This window comes from Neoarius graeffei, chromosome 23 (genome assembly GCF_027579695.1).
Source record: "Neoarius graeffei isolate fNeoGra1 chromosome 23, fNeoGra1.pri, whole genome shotgun sequence".
Classification (NCBI taxonomy): Eukaryota; Metazoa; Chordata; class Actinopteri; order Siluriformes; family Ariidae; genus Neoarius; species Neoarius graeffei.
Window position 1 is genome coordinate 29,166,347 of NC_083591.1, and position 16,469 is coordinate 29,182,815.

Below are 16,469 nucleotides of genomic sequence, written 5' to 3' on the forward strand. Positions count from 1 at the left end.
GCACAGCACTGTATCTTATTTACTTCCTTGCCAGTTAACAATGGGTTTAATATGGGAGCTGCCCAACACTGGAGAAAAAACCTTAGTCATGAAGTACCCTGTCTACTAAACTGTAAACATCAGGAAACGTGAGCAATGAACAAGTTCACAAAAGCTGCTAGCTTGTGCTTCTGCCCTCAACTGCACAATCTTTTGGTTATGTGCATTGGGTGCTTAAACAACTAAAATAATGAATAGCCCAAATAAAAGCTATGTTCCGCAGGAACTGCCCCAAGGAAGTAATTTCTCACATCCTATTCAAAGTTTTACATGTTAAAAAACCTTTTCTTATTTCAAGCACAATGCAATTGTTTATCTGGTTAGGCTGGTCAGGCTGACTTTCACTGTGGGGGTGAAAGGGGAATTTTCCTTTTTTATCACCTGTTATGAATCTTTCAGCCTTTAACCAGTAGGAAGTACATAACATGCTTAACACAGTAATGTATTAGGTAAACAATTTCAAAACTACATATCACAAATTGTTCTATTAATTCTGCACTTGTCCAGTGGATAGAAAATAAATACACTCCTTCAAAATGTTTACATTTTGTTGTGTAAACTTTTGTAAACATCATGAATTTAAATGGGACTTATTTTCTCTGATTCAATCAACACAACATACCACACAAATACAATTAAGTTTTTTAATTTGGGGGGGGGGGGAAGAGGTGAGCATTTAATTTACAGAACGTTTTATAAGTATACTCCCACCCCACAGAGTCAGTACTTGGTAGAGGCACCTTTGTCAACAACTACAGGTACTGGTCTTTTCGGGTAGCTCTTCATAAGGATAATATACCTGGATTTGGAGATCTTCCCCTATTACTCTTTGCAAAAATGTTAATGCTGGGAGAGGTTAATTGTTTTTTTTTTTTTCTGATGGACAGTAACAGGGCTCGACATTAATGGTAGTCTGATTGTCCGGGACAACCAAATGTTTGGTCCGGACAAGTCAAATCCGCATCTGCCTCTGAAGGGACAAGTTGAATATTTGTTGAAAATCACCATTTTTATAGTAATTATTCAAGAGTTACATCAATAAAGTTCCAACAAAACCAGTTCAATCACCTCAATCCGGCCATGTTATTATTTATGAATTTCCAAGGAAGCCTAGTACAGCAGGTGCATGTGCAGACAAAAAAATATAACCATGTTTTACTATCTATTATAGATTATTAAACTTTGAATTTATCAAAATTGCAGAAATAGCAATCAAGTACCTCAATAAAATAAATATATATGGCAAATATTTATTTATTTATTTATTAAAAATGGTACACATTAACCATCACAAATGTTGTAAAATATTTCATGAGAATTTTACGACAGTGCCGAACTCACGGTTTGTTTTCATTCACAACATGATTATCCTTTATCATGTCTAACTTGTTTTCTTTTGGTTTCATTTTGTCGAAAGGAAGTGGAAAAAGACGACAATTCCAACTTTTAAAATTGCATATCAGGTTGGGTTATAAGGACACATGCACCATAATGGGGCATTGGATAGTTTTTGGATTTTTGTTTATTGTTAAAGTTTGAGTTTTATTGAAAAATTATAATTCATTAAAGCTTAATAATTATCATAACTATACGTGTTTTTTGATAAACTTTGTTAACCACTTTCCTTTCACTGAACTAGTATATACTAGGTCATGGTCAGGACAAGTGAAAAATCTTGCTGCTTGTCTGACTGGACAAATGAATAAAAAGTTAATGTAGAGCCCTGACTAACATTCAATTCAAGTCATTCCATAGATTTTTAATTGGATTCAGGTCAGGGCTTTTAACACCTCGTGCCAAGCAGGCTATTCCAGTTTTGGCCTTTTTTGCCAAAATTATTGTCAAGTCAGTGTATTTGTATAGTGCTTTTAACAACAGACATTGTCATAAAGCAGCTTTACAGAAAAATAAAAACTTTAAACTTATGAGCTAATTTTATCCCTAATACATTTATTTATCCCTGACGAGCAAGCCTGTGGTGATGGTGGCAAGGAAAAAGTCCTTGTGTTGGTGCCCTTGGCAAAGGTAACTTACACTTCTGTGACGGCAGCATTAATTCAGAAAAGTACACTGAGATTTTGGAGCAACATACAGTATGCTGCCTTCAAGACAACATCTTTTCCAGTGATATTTCAACAAGGTGATGCAAGCCCACATTCTGCTCATGTTACAAAGACATAGCTGTGGAAGAAGAGGGTGTCTGTCCCCAATGGAGAATGTGTGGAGAATTTTGAAATGTAAAATATGACAATGATAACCCCTTAAAACCTGTTTGCAGGAAGAATGGGACAAAATAACACCTGAAACAGTTCATTACTTGGTATCTTCAGTCCCTAAACATCTTTTGTGTGTTGTGATAAGGAATAGGAACATTTATAAAGTGGCAAATGCTTTACCATCCCAATTTTGTTTGCAATGTATTGGAAGAATCAGAATTGAAAGAAGTGTTTCTTTTGAAAAAAAAATACAATTCATGAGGTAAAACATCAAATAATGTTTTGTTGTATAGTTTTGAATGCAATGCATGGCAAAGATGATTTAAAATCATTGTTTTCAATTTACTTTCAGTTTCAATCAGTAATATTATTTAAATGGTGCTGTACGGTATTATTTTGGTCATTGACCTTAAGCCTGAAGTGCGTGATCTGCATTTTACCTTTTTGTTATTAATGTCACATACAGTATCTATCTTATTATATACTCTACTGATTGTTATTGAAATACAGCTTATTATACGTGTATTATTATACAGCATATCATACTTTATGTACAGTACTGCAGTGCTGTAGGCTGTAGTTTGTACTTTAATAGTTTGTTGTGATCATATGTGTCAGCTTTTCTATAGCTGTAGCTGCAATGCACTTTGTCTTTCTGTAAGGTGCCCCTGAGCAGGGTCAGTTCCATGCTTTGAGTGTAATGGAATGGAAAGATGTGAAAACAAGTGCTGGAGCACAAGTGCAGCTGCTGCAAATACGCAACCCATGGGGCAGGAGGTGCTGGGAAGGAGCCTGGACTGAGAAGTGGGTGCTGTATTTTCCAGATTATGGGATATGATTTTATTTTATTTTTTATCTTTGCCGTGTCTTGTAATTTTAAGTTTTAAAATTAGCATTAGCTTAATTGCAATATGCAGATAGCAGTGAGGCGGCACGGTGGTGTAGTGGTTAGCGCTGTCACCTCACAGCAAGAAGGTCCGGGTTTGAGCCCCGTGGCTGGCGAGGGCCTTTCTGTGCAGAGTTTGCATGTTCTCCCCGTGTCAGCTTGGGTTTCCTCCGGGTGCTCCGGTTTCCCCCACAGTCCAAAGACATGCAGGTTAGGTTAACTGGTGACTCTAAATTGACCATAGGTGTGAATGTGAGTGTGAATGGTTGTCTGTGTCTATGTGTCAGCCCTGTGATGACCTGGCGACTTGTCCAGGGTGTACCCCGCCTTTCGCCCGTAGTCAGCTGGGATAGGCTCCAGCTTGCCTGCAACCCTGTAGAACAGGATAAAGCGGCTAGAGATAATGAGATGAATGAGAATGAGGTAGCAGTGAGAGTTTGCTCACATGATATTATCACACTTGGAAACAAAAATATAGTTGTTGTCATGCAGAACAATAACATGACTCATAGTTACAGTAACATCACTTTGAAAGTTCCATTACGGAACATGATCTAAACCATGATGTCTCATTAGAGCCACAGTCAGTTCACTTTAATAGTGTCAGGGTTTAAACAGTAGATGTTAAGATTTATTTATCTCAAAGCAGTATAGCAAGTTGAAGCTCATCTCTGACCAACAAAATAATTATGGCTACTGTAATGCAGGTGTATATGAAATATCTCACAACCTCTTTCATTCTCTGCTCCCCCCTTTACACACACACAAACCCAATTTAGAGGAGCAGGATGGACTTTGCTGGACCCTTCATGCTCTGCAGACTTGTTGGGCCACACAAAGGAAGGGGAATTCTGGGTGGATGAGCTGGAATTCCAGCAGAAATTTGATGACGTGACTGTAGGATATCCAATCACTGAGGATCATCATCTTCAGAGTATTTACACAGGTACCCACAATATGTTTGATTCTTGTGTTCTGTTTGCTACTTAGCAACAGACATCCTACTTCTGCATCCTGAATTTTTTTTTTTTTTTTTTGCCAGCAATACTATTATAAAATTAAGTTTTAAATACCAATTTGGCTGAATTACTACCAATATAAGCAATATTTATGAAAATAGAGATACAATCAATGTACCCAGACTGCTTATTTCATTTTGCATTCACTACAAAGCATTGCTTCTGATGCTCAGAGCTTTAAACTGTTTCCCTTCATCATATGTTTTTGGTATTTCAAAGCAGTATAACCCATCCTGAACATTTTTTGCTGTGCCAATCCTGCTGTTAATCCCCTGGATCACTTGCAACTCAAACAGTGGAGGATATTCTTTATATTACTCTTAAATTCTTGAACAGTGATCCAGAACATTAGAAATGTGTGATGTACAGTATATCCATCCATCCATTATCCATAACCGCTTATCCTGTGCAGGGTCGCAGGCAAGCTGGAGCCTATCCCAGCTGACTATGGGTGAGAAGCGGGGTACACCCTGGACAAGTCGCCAGGTCATCGCACGGCTGACACATAGACACAGACAACCATTCACACTCACATTCACACCTACGGTCAATTTAGAGCCACCAATTAACCTGACCTGCATGTCTTTGGACTGTGGGGGAAACCGGCACACCCGGAGGAAACCCACGCGGACACAGAGAACATGCAAACTCCACACAGAAAGGCCCCCATCAACCACTGGGCTTGAACCCAGAACCTTATTGCTGTGAGGCGACAGTGCTAACCACTACACCACCGTACCGCTGTCTGTGTGATGTATGTGTTTTTAAAATCCTACATTTTAAACCTGGTCTATTCATTGTTCATGGGGCTCCAACTATAGACTTTTTTTTAAATTACTTTTGAATATTTAATTCAGCAGTAAAATTCAAATCATTTTGAAAGACTCCTCTTCTGTCTCACATCAAATAAAGAGCTTAAAACATATATGTACATAACCATCACGTTCAAACAGTTGTACAAGAAACAAAAATCACCAGTGCTAAACGATAACCAAGGCTAGACCAAAATACTTGCTTAGAATATTGAGGTAACAAAAATATCAATAAAATTATACCTAATTATCAAATTATATTCCTAAAGGTCTTTACACATACAGCGTGACACAGATGAACCATGCTAAAGTGCGAAAAAAATTATGAATTTAACACAACATTTAATATTACCATTGAAAGTAGACAGACTTTCAATTTCATAAAATCAGTGAAATTTAGTTCCCTCTGAAATTTGGTCATTGTGGTATATGTTTAGTTTTGTAATATCTTAAAAAAAAAAAAACCCAGGCCATTCTGTGGTTGGGAAGTTATTTAATTTGAGGAGATTCCCTAGCAAAGAATGTGCATGAAATCGCTTGCTTTATGCAGTCAAGCAGACAGAAGTCATCCGTATGCGCATGTGCATGCTTACCTTAGTCGTTGTCTTCTTCATCTTTAGGGTTTTATGGCAGCTGGCAACCAGTGTTGCATTACTTCCATTTACAGGTTTACCTTGACCGTGCACTGACAGTTACATCATTCTTCTTTTTTTTCATTTCATTTCATTTATTTAAAAGGACATTGCACATTAATCAATAGAACTGTAAATGTGCCTGTGTTAGCCAACAGGCTAATTTTCAACTGCAGTCCTTAGGCATGATGTTTGTAAACCCATGTGACCAACTTTTGTAAAAGTCAGGTTGTTAAAAACAATAAAAACAAACAAAGACATAAACAAACATAACAGAAACAGAACAAACAAACAACAGTGACAGAACAGAAAAGTGTTTACACATCAGACAAACCATCAAGACATTCACATCACTACAAACTGAATCAGTCTTACAAATACAGCCACTAAGACAGTAGACAACAAAATAGACAGAGCAGGAGACAACATCATACCATTCTGTCGCTAAACGAACAGCTGATCACACCAAGGTGCTCGCTGACAGCCAACATTTATTAGTTTGGTCCTGCATTTCCTTTCCTTCACAACATAACATCTTTAGTTCTCGCTTTCCGTTATTGTAGTCAGTCTTTCACGGAGAATAGCGGAAAATTCAGGGCCACGTGGCCCTAAATTCATTAATTGTTCTATTTTAAAATAATAATAATAAAATTGGAAGTCTGATTCAAATTCAGTAGCTTTTGGTCCATTAAACAAAAATAATTGGGTGTCAGGGAAAATTCTTTTTATGACCTAAACTTGAAAAATCTGAAAGGCAGTATACCTTTAAACGTGATGCAATTATGTGAGCAGTCCACAAAAGTAATCGCATGACAATGGAATTGACAAGTAATGATAAGCTGGTGCTTATTCTTTTACAAAGTAGAGGGGGGAAATTTGGGTACATCCTATCCTGAGAAGTAGGCGAGAACGCGCCGCAGGGAGTTTTACTACTTGGTTCAGGAGCTGCTGAGACTGGTAGCAAACTTCACCACATCACAAAGTAGGCTATGGACCATGGACTGTACACCTACTGTTTTCATTGCTGAGCTTCTCTCCTATTTTCTTTTTTCCAGACAGTGGCCCTCATTTATCAATCTAGCATAGAAACCAGCACAACTCCATGTGTAGAAATCATCATACGATAGGGTTCACGTGTGATTCATGAAACGTTCATATTTCACCAGTCTCAGCGTAAGAATGATCAGGTGTTGATAAATGTGGTGGCTGAAAACCATCGTCATTTAAATATCATGCCCCTAAATATTCATTCAGTTTAGAGGCCACACCCCCAGACTTTACGACATGGAGAGGCGTAATATGGCCAGAAAAGAAATTTCTCTGCCCTCGAAACAGAAGCTCTAAGATCAGAAGTGCACCTGAACAAATTATTTCTATTTGGCAGCCTGAAAAGTAACTTCATAGGAAGTCAGAAAAATGCAGTATGGAAAGAAATCACTGCTGCGGCTACCAGCGTTGCCAGTCGAACTCCCGCCGATGTTTGAATGTTTCATTTATACAGCCATGATATGTATAGCCTATATGCTGTTTAGGTGATGAAAAAATGATCAAATCTCAAAATACCACCTCTCAGTCCACGCTCCTTCCCAGCACCTTCTGCCCCACCGGTTGTGTATTTGCAGCAGCTGCACTTGTGCTCCAGCACTTGTTTCCATTACATTACACTCAGCGAAACAGGTTATGCCACAGGCCAAAAGTTGTAAAAAGAAATCAACAGTTCTTGTCCTTGTGTTTAATGTGACTAATGTGTTTTCCCCTGTTACTGGCTTGGAATTATTAAACTTAGTGACTGACTATAGGAAAGTGGGATGTTTTGCTCAGACGTGCCATCTGGTGTTGGTTTTTAATTCTCCTGATGTTCATAGGGTATGCAGCCATCTTCAGGCAATATACATTCCTGTTGTCCTCACATTCACATGTAGTCAAGTATAAACTAAGCAGACTCTCATTTACTTGCATTCAATTTCAGCCTTTATGCAATCCAAGATAGCAGATAAGAGCAGTATAGGAAATTTATTAAGATTGCACCTGGCATTTAGGTGCATATTGTTGCTTTAAATTAGATCTCTTAAACATAGCGAAGTGTACTTAATGTATGGTGACTGCTGTTATTATATTGGGCTTCTTATAATACAGTTAAACTTTGTCTTTACGAGTCAACTTGCCTTACAGAGCTTACACAGACACTTGTACCAAGATGTTAACCTTTGTCTCATGCAAGTTGTACTTTTGCACCAGGCTAATCCACGGTTGCATAAACTTACTGAATATTACTGTTTCCCCACATTTTGGATGTTTTCATGTGCCTTTGCTGATCATTTTAGTTGTGTTCCATATTTTCAGTTCAGTGTAACTACTTAGTTACAGTACAAGATAATAACTTGAGTGCCTTGAGGAAAAAAAAGCTTTTACTGACCCCACATGATATTTAAAGGTAGAACACTGCCTGGCAATGAGGTTAGTCTATGGAAGTTAAAGGTTTAAAAGTAAAGTAGCACATGTTGAATTCTATAAACATTTTAAGTAATATAGTTTTTGAATTTATTGGTTATCAAATGCTTAAGTATAATTTTCATGATTTTAGTAATTCCATAAATACAGTACAGTCATGAATACAAGTTGATTGTTTCATTAATGTGCTTTATCACAAGCACTTTTTATAAAGCTTATAGATTAAGTGTAAATTTATAATTTAAGCCAACACGTGTCAGATCATAAAATGTCTAAGATGATGGCTATGTATTTATTTGCAGAGAGTCATAATCTAGACTGAATCTAGGAAGTTCAAGTAATATGCTTCAATGGATTTATAAAACACTGTTTCCTCCAATCCTCATGACCAGCTTTATATTAGGGTGATCAGACGTCCCCATTTTTGGTGCCCTGTCCCCGGAAATGTCCCCATTTTTAACCATGACCGACAGACCCCGCAACATCTACCAGATTTCAGCAAATGCCTCACGTATTGTTTTGTGGATTTATTTTTTGTCACATTCCTCCTCTACATCTAACCTGCACATGCATGCATGCATGCGCAGAGAGAGAGAGAGAGAGAGAGAGAGAAAACATGCTTGTGGGTAAATTGTATGTATCTAGAGTAAAAGCAAAAGACATCATGAGCAAAATAGACAATAGTGCATGTAAAATAGGCCACAGGCCAGAGGACCTCGCAATGCACCCCCACCCCCCAATGAAACAAACTTTTTTTTTTGAAAGGTCTGGCTATGCTGAATATGAATTTGAATGTTAACACGGAAAATTTCAGGATACACTACCTTTTTCAGCCCTACTATTGAGGGAAAACAGAATGCCCTCTGGCCGGCAGCCTAAAACACTTAACATAAAGACATAGAGAGAGAGAGAGAGAGAGAGAGAGAGAGAGAGAAAACATGCTTGTGGGTAAATTGTATGGCTCTATGATGCCTGCTAGAAGAGAAGAGCAGGGAGGATTGAGAATCGAGCGGCTATGGTTTGTTTACACTTGAAAACTTGGAGCGTCCTAGCAACCATCGCAAAGACGCATACAAAAAACCTAGAAACTCCTATTTACCCAGGCAAAAAAAAAACAATACAGGATTTATCTTGTAGTGTCTTGATCCCCAGATCTTTAACCCAGCCACATAAAAAGTTGTACACCTCCATGCTCTTCCAGGTTTTTATCTGTTTGTCTGTGTACTGTAGAACGATGTCTGCAGCACCAGGTAGTTTGAGATGTCGGGGAACTCAATGGATGGATAATTTTCCAACTCGTAATGAATGAATGAATAACAAACACGATAAATTGATCAGCAGAGCTGGTGGGGTCGTGCATATACAGATACAAATAATTACAAATACAAAAGACTAAAAGTATACACAACCTTTAAAAAAAACTTTAAATGTGCTAATTATCTTCACATTAATTAATAGTATGCATAACTGTTGTCTTTGTATTTAGTTACAGCTACAGTAGGATCAAAATTTATTCTACTAATGTCAAATTTAGCTAGTAATTTTTTCTTTCATAGGAAAAATCCTTCTTTGTTAGCGTGTAAGGCTCTATCCCATTTAGTGGTTTCGATATCCACTTCTTTAGAGTGTACTTCTTGGTTTTAATAACTTGCTTGTTTGCTGTACACAAACATGGCAATAAGTTCTTGTTTTAATCGATCAGACTCCACTTTTGGATCATTAATCCGTTTTGACTGAGAATGCCCTGCATGCATGGTTTTATGTTGGTTTCTGACACATCCATCCAGTTTTAAATACAGTACCTATGATTAAAAACAGTTTGTTTTTATTGCATTTATTTAATTCCTGGGCTCCCATCTATAACAGGGAGTGATGTTGCATCCCATTAATACACTTTACAATTGATTTAGTAGATTCTAATAGAATAGATGAGCCAAAATAATTGGGGATCTTTTTAAATGGACCCTGACTCATTACAAGTATGAATACGTGGGCCTTAAAGTAGAAAAGGTTGAGAATCCCTGTTCTAGAATACCTCTGGTGATATCCTTTCCAATATTTTGATTGGTGAAGCTGAAGAACAACTTTTTAGTAGAGCCAGGAGTTCATGGTGAAGCTGACCAAAAGCAAAGAAATCCTGAAGAAAATACACTCTTCTTCTGAGAAATACACAGACTAGGTTGGTACAGTATCAGTATATTATGTAATTAGCAGTCTTTATGTTAAGTGTTTTAGGCTGCCGGCCAGAGGGCATTCTGTTTTCCCTTAATAGTAGGGCTGAAAAAGGTAGTGTATCCTGAAATTTTCCGTGTTAACATTCAAATTCATATTCAGCATAGCCAGACCTTTCAAAAAAAAAAAGTTTGTTTCATTGGGGGGTGGGGGTGCATTGCGAGGTCCTCTGGCCTGTGGCCTATTTTACATGTACTATTGTCTATTTTGCTCATGATGTCTTTTGCTTTTACTCTAGATTATCAAGACTACTGAATGACCATTCTGATACCAGGACCCCTGAATAGTTGTTCTTCCTTATACTAGTACTACTACTACTAATAATAATAATAATGTTACCATACTTTGAAATTGCTTGGACTGAAGTAAACTCTTTTATTTCAATTGTGTTGTGCATTTTGTATGTTTTTAAATACATTGTCCATTACTAGTGGCATATATGGTAATTCATTTAATATACACTATATTGCCAAAAGTATTTGCTCACCCATCCAAATTATCGGAATCAGGTGTTCCAATCACCAGGGGCGCAGATAGGATTTTTGAACTGGGGAGGACTGAGCTGTCAGCAAATGATTCCATTTTGTGTGTGTGTGTGTGTACGGTTCAAAAGTTTGGGGTCACTTTGAAATGTCCTTATTTTTGAAAGAAAAGCACTGTTCTTTTCAATGAAGATCACTTTAAACTAATCAGAAATCCACTCTATACATTGCTAATGTGGTAAATGACTATTCTAGCTGCAAATGTCTGGTTTTTGGTGCAATATCTCCATAGGTGTATAGAGGCCCATTTCCAGCAACTCTCACTCCAGTGTTCTAATGGTACAATGTGTTTGCTCATTGCCTCAGAAGGCTAATGGATGATTAGAAAACCCTTGTACAATCATGTTAGCACAGCTGAAAACAGTTGAGCTCTTTAGAGAAGCTATAAAACTGACCTTCCTTTGAGCAGATTGAGTTTCTGGAGCATCACATTTGTGGGGTCGATTAAATGCTCAAAATGGCCAGAAAAATGTCTTGACTATATTTTCTATTCATTTTACAACTTATGGTGGTAAATAAAAGTGTGACTTTTCATGGAAAACACAAAATTGTCTGGGTGACCCCAAACTTTTGAACGGTAGTGTGTATACATGTTATTTCACCTCCCTCACTGCCATCACCAGGAACTACCTGCAGGCCAGGACAATGATAACATTTTAACATAGCCTATGGAAATCCAAAGTTTACACATTATCATCACGCACAGAAATTGCAAAACTGCAAAATTAGTTTTAAAACTGCTAAGTTCCAACTGTTAAACATAGCGAGAGGCTGGGCTACGTGTGTGTGTGTAAAGTGTAAACCAGTGCATCCTGACTTTCTAACTATGCCTGTGTGTTGCGTGAGCGGCAGTCAGTCAACAACTCTTCGCAAAGTTTCCTTATGAAACAATATGTTCGCTGAAATTATGGCAGGGAACGCCAGATTAAACATTAAAACTGCCTTCTGAGCACTGTATCTACAGGCTACCACCAAAAGAAGGAGGCTACCAGAAAGGCATCTCTACTCCATATGAGTTTACTTTCACTACGACATTACTTTGAACAGACTATCAAAAAATTGCAAGGTGATATGATAAAGTAAGGCACAGTTTACTTACAGTCGTTTTTAAAAAAAAACCGATGCAATCGTTTTCTGCCTTTTGGCACCCTTCATCATGCCGTGTTGGGGTCCTGAACTAGGAGGAGCTGTCCCCGATGTGCCTGTCAAACTTGTGGGTAACCATAGCAACCAAGCTCGAGCTCGCAACCTGTGCAGTCTGCGCAGTTGCAACTATGTATTGCTGTGCACCTCAATAAACCGAATGGTAATTAGTCTTTTGATTTTTCCGTGAGGTTTGCCTTATGCAAAGAAAGACAGCATAGACGTTTTTTCCTCCCTATAAGTGGGGGGGACCGAACGAGGTGAATTTAAATCTGGGTGGGACGAATCCCCCCCGTCCCCCCCCCTCTATCTGCGCCCATGCCAATCACTTCCATGGCCATAGGTGTATAAAATCAAGCACCTAGGCATGCAGACTGTTTTTACAGTTTGGAGCTGGCCCCTTCCTCTTCCAACATGACTGTGCACCAGTGCACAAAGCAAGGTCCATAAAGACATGGATGACAGAGTCTGGTGTGGATGAACTTGACTGGCCTGCACAGAGTCCTGACCTCAACCCGATAGAACACCTTTGGGATGAATTAGAGCAGAGACTGAGAGCCAGGCCTTCTCGTTCAACATCAGTGTGTGACCTCACAAATGCGCTTCTGGAAGAATGGCCAAAAATTCCCATAAACACACTCCTAAACCTTGTGGACAGCCTTCCTAGAAGAGTTGAAGCTGTTCTAGCTGCAAAGGGTGGACCGACGTTATATTGAACCCTATGGATTAGGAATGGGATGTCACTTAAGCTCATATGTGAGTCAAGGCAGGTGAGCAAATACTTTTGGCAACATAGTGTATTTACTTTCATGGGTCTAAAACATTTCAGCTAGCTTACAATTTAAGAGTCTATAAATCTAAACTATGTACCCATACCAGAGATTTTCATATTGTCTTTAATTAATGTTAACCTAAAGCAGTTGCAGAATAGGCCTACAGTCCACTCAGTGAGGAAACTCACACTTTTTATGCAATGCATGATCAAAATACATGAAAACCAGAAACATCCCCCCTTTTTATTACAAAGATGGAAACATTAGATGTTTTCAATTATATTTTCATTGCTGAATCAAAAATGTCCCTGGTTTACTTCTCAGAAATCTGGTCACCTTACTTTATATGGAATGTGGCTTCAGCTGCCATCTTTGTGTCTCCTCACTTGTTACAGGGTCTCTCTTGACTCACACCCAGCAGATAGGTGGCTCCTGGGTCAAAGGCCATTCAGCAGGAGGTTGCCGCAACAATAGCAGCTACAGCAGCAATCCTAAATTCTGGTTAAAGGTTCAGGAAGGAGGAGAGGTGCTCATGTCACTTCTGCAGCATGGACCATGGAGCTCATTGTACAATTCCCAGGAAGGGCAATCAATTAGCAACACTCATCAGCACCCGTACTATCAAGCCATTGCACTGCATGTATGGAAGGTTTGTGGGGACATTTGGCCACTTCTCAAGCACTCAAGGGCAAGTACAGGGATTTGGAATATGACTAGTCAGTGTGTGATTTTATTCTTTATTTTGCTTTCACAGGTAGACAAAAAGCGCTTTAACTTGACACAGACACTGAACTCGACGCCCTGTGCATCCTCACTCACGCACACATATGAGCGTGAGGTGGTGATACACGCACACTTAAGTGCTGGGTTCTACCTGCTTGTGCCCAGCACCTTCCTACAGGGTGCACAGGGGCACTTCCTTCTTCGAGTGCATGCTACTTGCCCCACTTACCTCAGGTGTGCACACATTTCTGTCTGTCTGTCTGTCTGTCTGTCTGTCTGTCTGTATACAGTGGTGCTTGAAAGTTTGTGAACCCTTTAGAATTTTCTATATTTCTGCATAAATATGACCTAAAAGATCATCAGATTTTCACACAAGTCCTAAAAGTAGATAAAGAGAACCCAGTTAAACAAATGAGACAAAAATATTATACTTGGTCATTTATTTATTGAGGAAAATGATCCAATGTTACATATCTGTGAGTGACAAAAGTATGTGAACCTCTAGGATTAGCAGTTCATTTGAAGGTGAAATTAGAGTCAATCAATGGGATGACAATCAGGTGTGAGTGGGCACCCTGTTTTATTTAAAGAACAGGGATCTATCAAAGTCTGATCTTCACAACACATGTTTGTGGAAGTGTATCATGGCACAAACAAAGGAGATTTCTGAGGACCTCAGAAAAAGCGTTGTTGATGCTCATCAGGCTGGAAAAGGTTACAAAATCATCTCTAAAGAGTTTAGACTCCACCAATCCACAGTCAGACAGATTGTGTACAAGTGGAGGAAATTCAAGACCATTGTTACCCTCCCCAGGAGTGGTTGACCGACAAAGATCACTCCAAGAGCAAGGTGTGTAATAGTTGGCAAGGTCACAAAGGACCCCAGGGTAACTTCTAAGCAGCTGAAGGCCTCTCTCACATTGGCTAATGTTAATGTTCATGAGTCCACCATCAGGAGGACACTGAACAACAATGGTGTGCATGGCAAGGTTGCAAGGAGAAAGCCACTGCTCTCCAAAAAGAACATTGCTGCTCATCTGCAATTTGCTAAAGATCGCATAGACAAGCCAGAAGGCTATTGGAAAAATGTTTTGTGGATGGATGAGACCAAAATAGAATGTTTTGGTTTCAATGAAAAGTGTTATGTTTGGAGAAAGGAAAATAGTGCATTCTAGCATAAGAACCTTATCCCATCTGTGAAACATGGTGGTGGTAGTATCATGGTTTGGGCCTGTTTTGCTGCATCTGGGCCAGGACGGATTGCCATTATTGATGGAACAATGAATTCTGAATTATACCAGCGAATTCTAAAGGAAAATGTCAGGACATCTGTCCATGAACTGAATCTCAAGAGAAGGTGGGTCATGCAGCAAGACAATGACCCTAAACATGCAAGTCGTTCTACTAAAGAATGGTTAAAGAAGAATAAAGTTAATGTTTTGGAATGGCCAAGTCAAAGTCCTGACCTTCATCCAATCGAAATGTTGTGGAAGGACCTGAAGCGAGCAGTTCATGTGAGGAAACCCACCAACATCCCAGAGTTGAAGCTGTTCTGTACGGAGGAATGGGCTAAAATTCCTCCAAGCTGATGTTCAGGACTGATCAACAGTTACTGGAAATGTTTAGTTGCAGTTATTGCTGCACAAGGGGGTCACACCAGATACTGAAAGCAAAGGTTCACATACTTTTGCCACTCACAGATATGCAATATTGGATCATTTTCCTCAATAAATGAATGACCAAGTATAATATTTTTGTCTCATTTGTTTAACTGGGTTCTCTTTATCTACTTTTAGGACTTGTGTGAAAACCTGATTTGTTTTAGGTCATATAGGGCCTTTCTGTGTGGAGTTTGCATGTTCTCCCCGTGTCTGCGTGGGTTTCCTCCGGGTGCTCCGGTTTCCCCCACAATCCAAAGACATGCAGTTAGGTTGACGTGGGGCAGTCTTGGGACAAGGTGCCCTTGAGCAAGGTACCGTACCTGACCCCTGGCTGCTCCCCGGGCGCTCTGGTGTGGCTGCCCACTGCTCTGGGTGTGTGCGTGTGTTCACTGCTTCAGATGGGTTAAATGCAGAGGATGAATTTCACTGTGCTTGAAGTGTGCATATGACAAATGAAGGTTTTTTATGCAGAAATATAGAAAATTCAAAAGGGTTCACAAACTTTCAAGCATCTATCTATCTATCTATCTATCTATCTATCTATCTATCTATCTATCTATCTTAAATGTATAGAATATAGTCGTCTTTTGATTTTTAAATGTGGAAATTTGGGTAGTTTACTGTTTATACGGTCTGGTTCATAAGTATTTGGACAGTGACATGATTTTCATAATTTTGCCTCTGTATACAACCACAATGAAGTTTAAATGCAAAGTAACAATTATAAATATAAGGATTATTTTTAATGGTTAGATGCAGATTCTTTGTAGTCAATGACTGCCTGAATTCTGGAACCAAAGGACATCACCAAATGCAGAGGTCCCTCCCTTGAGATGCTTTGCCAGGCCTTTACGGCAACTGCCTTCAGTTGCTGCTTGTGTTTAGGTCTTTCTGCCTTTAGTTTTGTCTTCAGAAAATGAAAAGCATGCTTCGTTAGTTTGAGGTCAGGTGACCGACTCGGCCACTTAATAACATTCCATCTTTGCCTTGCTCTTCGATTGCTTTCGTAGTATGTTTTGGGTCATTATCTCTCTGTACTGTGAAGCACCGTTCTATCAGTTTTGCAGCATTTGACTGAATCTGAGTAGAAAGTATAGTTCTATACACTTCAGAAATCATCCTGGTACTTCTATCAGTAGTCACATCAGCAATAAACACCAGTGATCCAGTTCCACTGGCAGCCATACGTGCCCATATCATAATACTGCCTCCATCATATTCGACACGTGATGTGGTAAGCTTTGGATCATGAGCCCTTCCTTTGCTTCTCCATATTTCTCTCTTCCCATGGTTCTCATACAAATCAGTCTTGCTTTCATCTGTCTAAAGAATCTTGTTCC

The 16,469-nt window shown here is 39.0% G+C and overlaps 1 protein-coding gene across 3 annotated transcripts in view; it reads left to right on the plus strand.

Moving 5' to 3' along the window:
* Positions 1 to 16,469, plus strand: part of capn10 (calpain 10) — a 79,089-nt gene that overhangs the window by 36,792 nt on the left and 25,828 nt on the right. For all 3 annotated transcript variants that reach the window (XM_060906030.1, XM_060906031.1, XM_060906032.1), the window contains exons 6-9: positions 2,918 to 3,059; positions 3,921 to 4,087; positions 13,141 to 13,394; positions 13,500 to 13,702. In XM_060906030.1, coding sequence (XP_060762013.1) covers positions 2,918 to 3,059; positions 3,921 to 4,087; positions 13,141 to 13,394; positions 13,500 to 13,702 — 766 coding nt within the window. The remainder of the gene's footprint in view (positions 1 to 2,917; positions 3,060 to 3,920; positions 4,088 to 13,140; positions 13,395 to 13,499; positions 13,703 to 16,469) is intronic.